Genomic DNA, 9,163 nt, shown 5'->3' on the forward strand with positions numbered 1-9,163 from the left:
AGTCATTTTCTTCAATGAAGATTATTTACTGCAAATATTTCTTTCTTTGACACAAAAAGTAATGTTTAGGATTTTTTTTAAAATGACAATTTTTATTCTTTTAGACTGCACACTCTTTTTGTTCAGGTGAGTATGAAAGTAGACATACTGCATTCAGAAGTTGGAAGTTTTCATTATCACCTATGTCCTCTCCTTCCAACTCCTTCCTGGTAAATAGGTGTGCCTAGCCAGGAAGTAGAGGAGTAAAGGAAGAATTTGGATGGCACTTCTCACACTCAGAACAGTCTTTCACCTCTACAGTCATAGAGTAAGGCTGTGCTCTATACTGGTAACAGATTTCGAACAATTGCATGAGATAATGATCTCATGTCATGAAGCTCAAAATATGTCATGTCTTGAAGTTAGTTGTTTTGCTGCCCCTGAATTTGCTTAACCAACTTGTCATTTAAATTAGAAACATGCTCTTATTCCTGATCTTTTTCTCAAAGTCTCCATTTGAGGAATTTTCTGGGCTATTGACATAGTTGATGCTATCATTTCAGAATTCATAATATTGATCAATGCTGTAATAGGGGAACAAAGCAGTGAATCAGAACGCAAGCATTTAACTTTAAAAGGTATGCTATAAAGTGCAGATAACAATCCACACTCCCCTTCCTCCCAGTTTCCCTGTCATTTCTCCTGTTTGTGAAGTAGTTAATGGTTCTTCACACAAGTTGTGTTGTCAGTGTACTGCAATGTCAAGTTCCCTATTCATAAAATAAACAAACTCAAATCTCCTGGGGAAAAAAGAAAGCTTCTTCCTCTTTAAGCAGCAGACAGAAAATGTTTCCCGTTGACTTTCCCTGTGTGTTACTGTATTTGTCTGTGGCAGGACTCACGGTGGTCTGTTCTTCCTTACCTTTCTTACAGACCCCTCTAGAGGTCCGGACTGCACACGTAGCGCTTGCCGGAGGCCAGAGCTCACAGCTCTGTGAGGCTTAGTCAAGCACCAGGCCACTTCTCTCCCTGAATGCCAGTCCTGGAGCAGCGGAGCAGCACGTTGGGCTGGAGGACGGGAGGTGGAGCCTTTTTGCTCACTGCAGCAAGTTCCCCTCTCCCTCCCGGCTGTGCTTTGGCTATGCACGCCCGCTCGCTCCCTGCACAGCTCCTCCGAGCGGAATAGGCAGGGTGTGCTCACAGACCCGGTGTAAACTGCATTTTCTATTTGGGGTGCCCGGGGGGAAGAGCACCAGGAAGGAGAGACGGCACCAGTGCCATGGGCCAGCTCTGCTGCTTTCCTTTTTCCAGGGATGAGGAAAAAATCAGTAAGTGTGGTTCGTACTGTGCAGAATCCTAAGTGCTTGCCGATTTTGTGTGGCTGTCTTCTAGGGGGAGTTTTGGTTATTTCTTGTGTGAAAGAGAATAATCAGCTGTGATCTCTCATGTGCTTTTCTTAAAAGGATCGGAGGGTGTGTAGTTAATAATTAACTGTAAAAGTACACTGACTCAAGAAATGGGCTAGGTGAAATGTAAAATACTGAAAACTCGTTTTTGATGTTCATGTGTTAGTAATCTTACAGCTCATTTTGATCACATTGTCTAGAGTCAGAGCTTAGTTTTGAGATTCTTTACATCACTGCCTACCATAGGATGTATAGTACAAGCCAGGCTTCATTTTGCCATCTGAAATTGGGATTTTTTGCAGAGCAATGATCAAGGATAACATATAGAGAAGTAAACTGGCTCTAAAGTGACATCCATTATCCACTTGCAGATGTTTTCCTGTACCCCCTGCTTTTTCAGGTGTAACTGTGAGACCACTCCAAACAAGTGATGCCCTTTGCTTCCAGCAAAAACCTCAATGAGCATTTTTAAGCGAATGTCAGGCAGATTTCCACATTTGCTTATGGCCCAGAAAAAGAACTTAACGTGGTAACATTTGCACTGAAATTTTTCTCCTCACTGGCTTGTTACTCACTTACATGTTAGCTTTGTTAAATACAGTACTGGCATTTTAATTGCTGTGCCGGATAGAATTTGCCTTACACTAGTTGCCCCCAAATATTGCATTTTTGCTTCTTTTTCAATAAAATGTTTCAGCCGTACTTACTAAATCTGCAGCCACATCTCTGTCACGTCAGTGCTTTATTTGAATACATTTAAATAGGTCTCCAGAACCTCGTGACCTCTGGTTCAGGTGCTCCGAGTCCACATCTGGCTTAAATTTCCTGCTGCTTATTCCTCGGGAAGCTAACCAGGGATAGGTATACCTCGTCACCTGGGAAATAAACCAGTTTGCCAGAAATCTTCTGGGAGTGCTCAGAATATATTTTGTAGACTTTGGGCCGTCTGATTATTAGCAAGAGCCAATAGCTGTGCTCTGAATTTTGCTTGTGAAAATGACACTATTCAGTACATGATGACCCTGATCTTAAAACCGAGATGACTTTATAAGAAGATGGCTCATTTCCTAACAGTGAGCATCGGCATTCGTTTGGCAGCCTGAAACTTCTCAGAGATTTGTCAGAATGATTTACTTACGGATCCCGAGGGTATGGGCTGACTGAGCCCTTCCTTAGGGGATATGTCTACCTGAAAGCCTGGGGATGGGCAGCTGTAGGACAGTGAGTTCTTTCCGACCCTTCTCCACTTCCTGTTCACTGCTCCGGGTTTCCACTGGGAACTTCTGCTTTCCTCCTATTGTTCCTCTTCTCCGCTGTCAGCAGTCTTCTTGGCTCGAACTGAAATCGGGTTTCTCCTCAATGAGGCATGTGCTCTTTTCTGTCTTCTTTGGGATCACAGGAGTGCAGTCTGGAGTTTTACACACAGTGCTTCTTACTGGTTGACAGGAAGTGGTGTCTACTGCTTTTCGGGTTTGCTTTCTCAAGTTCCAAATTCTAAAAAGAAAATGAAGACAGGAAACTGTGCCTGAAGTGAAGTTCTAGTCCAGAAGTGCAAATTATGGTTAGAAATCAATGCATTTGGACTCCGTTTCCTGTCATTCACCCCATTGGCCCCCGATCCTCCCCGTTCTCTTTCTGTCATCTGTCACTGATTTTTGTCATTGCTTCACCATTTTCCTCCTCCTACTCTGCTCCACACCCCATCCACACACCCCATCAGCTGTTTTCTGATGCTGTGTTTTATTCCTCTGCTATAGGATGGTCTAAAGAGAGGCTTCTCTGCCAGGCACTGCCATGTTGCTGGTCATGCAGGTCTAAATGTACTTACAAAGGGGACTTGAAAAAAAGTGGCAGAGGCTTCATTAGCCAGCATCTCTCAAGAAACATGTAAATTAGCATAACGGTAGATACCCAATCCATCAGTTGTGTTGATGACAGGTACAAGAATCTGTAGACATTTAGGAGGGCCCAGCATGTTTCTGATCTTGCTACTGGATGTACAGTAACCTCTTGGGCCTTATTCATTTTTGTGTCCCCACCTAGTAGCCTCATTAGCCTGCTCCGAGCCACATGCTCAGTCAGGACCTACTAGGGACGGAGCACAAAAATGCCAATGGCTACACCCTTCTAATTCTGCTGGAAAGGGTCATGGGGCCCTCAAATTATAGAGAATTAAATGAGTTTGTGGTGAAAGTTTAAATTTGTGGATGTCATTCTCAAAACACAGGCGAGTCCTCCACAGTCCTGCAGAGCTACAAAAGGGATGTGCCCAGCTGGCCAAGTGGTAAGGATCAAGTGAACCCTCTCCCCGCTTCCCCTCCTGCTGCTGTTTTATTCTGTTGTGGCCCTTGGTGGTGGTAGATAGAAATCATTTGATTGATTCATCAATCAAATCAATCATTTGATTCATTAGTGCTACTATTTTAATCTATTAATAATAAACAACATGATTTTTAATCAACTAGTTGTATAGGGGCCTAAATTCATGTGGAAAGTTAATGGTATGCACAGCCAGAAACCTTGATAATGGGGAGAGTAATCAAATACAGCAGAACTCGTCATGGCTTACTTTTCAGTTCATGCAGCACAAAACAGCTAGACCCTTTTTGGTTAAATCCAGTTGAACATTTTTTCTCAAACTGTACGCTTTTTGGCCATACTATGTTGACTACCCTGACAATAAATATATGTTTCTTGAAGATTAAGCTCTATATTGATATACAGGAACATACTTAACATCAAATATTACTGTACATATTGTAGGATTCACAAATGTTGTAGATCATCTGCAGTGTAAGTTTTTGCTGAGTTCTTTTATAGCACTTGTTTCTTTAAATTACCTAATTTCCCACAGTGTACTTCCTGAAGGAACTGACCCTGTGCAGGAATGTTGTTCCACAGGCTTACTGACCACTGCAGCTTATCAATCTTATTAAGTACACCTCCAAAGAGAACTTAATCACTAAAGAGACATCTCTATAACTAATTAGCAAACATTTTGCTTGCTCTTTTCCTGTTGCAATTGTTCTCATTTTGAAGTACCTTGCTTTTATGTCGGATGAAATAGGTGAATGTCTGAATGTGAACCATATTGCCTCTTGAGGCAGCTTCCAGCCACTGGACGTATCCAAGCATAGGGCGAGAAGTCACTCTTAGAGTTGTCAGGAAGAAGGTAACAACTAGTGAATGAACACATTGACAGCTCAGTTACTCCATAGCCTGCTATTCTGTGATGCTGAAAATAAAATGGGAACAGTATGTATTTTAATGACACATTTTAATTTGATAACTATGTGTTTTACCAATACATACATATTTTACTTTTACATATGAAATATATTCCAATATAGTATTTTTATGTGGCATATATCCAGGACCATTTATAGCATCTATTTAATAAATGAATCAAATCTCAAGATGGTTTGTTTCTGATGATTTGAAATTTGATGGTATAACACAAACAGATAAATTGAGATTAGCAGTGTTAATTTCGTGTCTGGTGAATACTTTAATTTTTGAACCTTAATTACCATGTTCAGTTATACTCAAGGAACTCTGTGTTTAGGTTTTCCAATTCTCCGGAAGGCTTCCTATAAGTCCACAGCCTTACACTTTGCACTTACAAACATTGACTTTGCAGCCCTGGCTGGGTAGCTCAGTTGGTTAGAGCATCCTCCCAATGTGCTAAGGTTGCAGGTTCGATCTCTGGTCAGGTCATATACAAGAAGCAACCAATGAATGCATAAATAAGTGGAACAACAAATTGATTGTTTCTCTCTCCCCTCCCTGCTTCCTCTCTCTCTAAAATCAATAAACAAAAAATTAAAAACAGACCGCTGATTTTGAGGTTATCTTTCATATGCGTGCTCTGTCTCATGACATGGGTTCCAAGTCCCCCATATGCAAGACCCATGTCGTCTATATCTCTTTCAGACTCTAACATAGTGTCTTACCCAGAGGAGGCATGTTCTGCATGTTTGTTAATGAAGAGAATGATACCCATTTCCTGTCATGGTATGAGTATGAGAGAGCTTTCAGTATAAATCAGCCTATCAGAGGCCAGAATTTTTGGAATGACTCTGCTGACTGAATATAAAGAACTTCGGTTACTCAATGTACCAGAGACACATTTTAACAGGCTCTCATTTAGACACTACTGCGCAGCCCCCCAGGAAAATGTGTGATAGGGAGCTTCCCATCAGTGGACACCATTCATTTCTTCTTTGTCTGTAGAAATGTGTTTGTACACAGGGGATGCAGCATGACTCCAGCTCTGCTGCTGCCTGTCGAAACCATATGGCGCATCTCCCGGCATGCAGTTTTTACTGGGAGAAGACAGACTGGGAGTTCCAAGACCTGGATGACAAACCCAGCCTGCTCTCATATCCTATCTAACACTGAGCAAGTGGCTAACACCACTCAGTTCAGTTCCTCATATTTAAGAAGTGGTGGTCAAACTACCGTGATCTTAAAACTTTATTCATTTCCTCCCATTTTCCCCTTAGAGTTAAGAGTCTAGCACATAAATATAGGCATGATGCACGTTTTTCTTCTTTCTATTGCTCTTTTTTTGTATTTTATTAATTTAAAAGAAGGGAAGAGGGAGAGAGAGAAACATCACTGATGAGAGAGAATCATTGATCGGCTGCCTCCTGCATGCCCCACACTGAGGATTGAGCCCATAACCCAGGCATATGCCCTGATGGGGAATTGAACTGTGACCTCCTGGTTCATAGATCGACGCTCAACCACTGACCCACATCGGCCAGGCTTCTTTCTATTGCTCTTCCTTTTCCACTTCCTCCTCCAGGATGGCCCGAAGACCTCCCCCTCTTACTTTAAATTTACTGAATCCTTACTGTGTGCCAGGTACAATGCCAGAATCGTTGAGGAAAATGTTGCTCCCAGTATCCCATTTAAGAGGGGAAGTGGCTGAAAGCTAGTAGTTTGGGGCAGTTGTCAGTTACAGTCCTTCAGGGGTGCAGTGGGGACCTGAGCTGGCAGGAGGCTGGAACCAGGCCACTCACTATGTGCTGCTCCCTTTCTGAAGGCTCAAAGCCTCAGCACTGTTTAACCTGAGGCTGCATGTGCATCCGATTTCTGTGAGTAACATTGTGGCAGCAGCAGTAATGTTATGCGATGAAACATTTAACCGTAGTCACTGAAGATTAGGCTTTTCCTTTATTAAATAATGTACATAATTGTAAAATTAAGTATAGGAACATTAGAGCAAATGCTCATGGTTACTATTCTATCTTACCTCTCTGATTCCTTTTATTTCTTCATAGGCTTCATGGTAACTGTATTTCCTTTTGTTATTGTTCTCTGATCTTAGAGTTTGCCTGGATTCTGTGATCAAATACCGAATAATTTTCATTGGGAGCAAGAAGGTCGTAGACTTTTTCCCAGCCCCTACTGTAGTCACTGACTGCTGTGAGCTCTACCCTGACACCCTGCCAAGCAATGTGATGTGACCTGTTCTTTGTCTTATTTCTGGGGACCAAATAAAAAAAAGGAGTGGGAAATCATGTGTATAAAGGTTTGGGTTAATATTTAAAAATTCATATATTACCCTTTCTGAGGCATTTGGCTTTTAACAAGACTGAATTAGCCCATGTGCTCTTAGGAAGTATTTGTAGTAAAATAACAAAATAAATTAATCAATGATAATGACTTAGCCCAAAATAATCTCTGAGGGAGGAATTTCAGGCAAAGAGTAAAACTCTTTCAGGGCATCTGATAAATCACTTCCTGTAGATAACTGCTTTCTGCTTAATTAAGTTGGTCCTGCCTAATATGTAGGTTTTTGAGCTTTTATCCATAAACTTCTGATATTTTCAGTAAAGAAACTAAAAAGAGTCCCAAATTCTCAGTGCTAAAAGCAAGGGGTTCTGGGATTGTTGTTTTATTGGTTATAATATTTACTTTGTAGCTTCTTGAAGCTTCTGTACCTTCATCTTAAATATCTATTTATTGTGAAAATGAAATAAGCTAATGATTATGAAATGCCTGACACTCCGGTAGTCATATGATAGGTCCAGTAAATATAAATTCTTTGTAATGAGTGTATTGTATAGCTAGAGTCGCCTTGGAAGTCACCTAAACTCTAATTTGCTTTCCATCATGCACAGTAAGGGAAAAGGGGCACTTAGAATTTTAGACCTTGAATTATTGAGTAGACTTTAACATTTATTTGTATAACATGCTTTCCTTTGGGGGACTCCCTCCCCTTCTCCTTGGGTTTCTGTCCATCATGATGCCTTGCTTCCCGGCCCTAGAAGAGACATGTGGTCCAAGAGAGTCAGCCAAAGTCTTCCCTGAGATTTGATAGAGGATCTGTCTTTCTTTGGGTTGTGAGTGGGAAGGATGTAAGCATAAGATTGGTCGTTGGTAGGGAGCGAGTTTGCAGCCAGCACAGAAGAAAGAGGCTAGGGGAGAGACAGTACTGATGATAGTTTTGAGCCTATTATTTCAGCTATGACTAAGACCTTCTCCATTACATGAAGCATTTTTTGTGCTTAAACTTGCTTTAATTTTTTTTGGTCACCTGCAACCAAAAGACTTCAGATACTATTTCAGAGGACACTCAGTGTACCGAAGAGTTGATCCATCTGGAACAATTATTTCCAAACCTAGTGGAGAAGTGAAAACTCTCTGATTTCTTCTGAACCTTCATGTGCCAATTTAGTGGCAATGAAATTTAGCCCTAAGCGAGAGCTGTTATTGTTGATCACGTCACATGTTGAAAAATCTCAGCCAGGTGCTATGGAAGATGCAACGATGATACATGGTCCCTATTGTTGGAAGACTCCTTTTCAACTTACATGACTTTTTAAAAAGAGAATTAGGCCCCATGTTTATTCTGCCCCAAACAGAAAAGCCATGACAAAGGATCTTGATGCTCGTGTCTAAGAAGCGAAGCCTCACCTCGTCCATTCCAGGCAAGTGACTTAGCTGAGTCAGCCAAGTCCAGTGAGAGGGAGTTATTACCACCAAGAGTGGCACTTACCTCAAGCTCCTAGCATAGGCACCAGTTACCATTTTATGGGTGCAAACAGTTTCTACCACACACATCTTAGCAAATAAAGTTTCCTATATCAAACATTTATAATGTCAAAGTACAAGTTAACAGACTTTGGAACTATTAAAACCAACTTTTTTATTGTATAGTAAAGTTCTTTATCCTTAGCAAATAGTCATAGACAGGAATGGAACTACGGGATGAAAATATAAAGAATAAGTATAGCTTGTTTTTTTTTTTTCCTCACCCAAGGATATTTCCATTGATTTTCAGAGAGGAAGGGAAGGAGAGAGAGAGAAACATGGATCAGTTGCCTTCCATACATGTCCCAACTGGGAAGCAAACCCTGCAACCTGGATATGTGCCCTGACCAGGAATTGAACCCACGACCCTTCGATGCACAGGATGATGCTCCAACCAATTAGCCACACTGGCCAGGACAAGAATAAGTATAGTTTTAACTCAAAGGCTACTTTAACTAGGATATAAATGATAATTTTACTGAAGGCTATGTCAAAAATATTTGAGAAAAATACGATTTTCTGTTTCTACAAGCTGCTCCCAAAACTTATAAATATAGTCAAGGACATTTGGAAGAAGGAATCTGATAGAAAAGGATGGTTCATTATTTTTTTTTTACATGTCTCAGTAGCCCCTCCCCCCTCACCTCTCCTCTAACTTTGTGGTTAGATAGTTGGTGTTGGTATTTGCCATATAAATCACATCAAATTTATTTTTTTCTAAGTATGTAGTTTCA

General features: G+C 41.0%; 1 protein-coding gene across 4 annotated transcripts in view; it reads left to right on the top strand.

The window, feature by feature from the left end:
- Nucleotides 1-9,163, top strand: part of AKAP7 (A-kinase anchoring protein 7) — an 85,650-nt gene that overhangs the window by 66,246 nt on the left and 10,241 nt on the right. Inside the window, exons 1-2 of one of the 4 annotated variants that reach the window (XM_006778478.2) lie at nucleotides 1,018-1,307; nucleotides 3,613-3,669. The exons of 2 other annotated variants lie outside the window; for them this stretch is intronic. In XM_006778478.2, coding sequence (XP_006778541.1) covers nucleotides 1,259-1,307; nucleotides 3,613-3,669 — 106 coding nt within the window. In that variant the 5' untranslated portion in view covers nucleotides 1,018-1,258. Of the gene's footprint in view, nucleotides 1-1,017; nucleotides 1,308-3,612; nucleotides 3,670-9,163 lie in introns of those variants that run through there. One more of the 4 variants, XM_006778479.2, reaches the window with a different exon arrangement.

Source organism: Myotis davidii, unplaced genomic scaffold (genome assembly GCF_000327345.1).
Source record: "Myotis davidii unplaced genomic scaffold, ASM32734v1 scaffold147, whole genome shotgun sequence".
NCBI lineage: Eukaryota > Metazoa > Chordata > Mammalia > Chiroptera > Vespertilionidae > Myotis > Myotis davidii.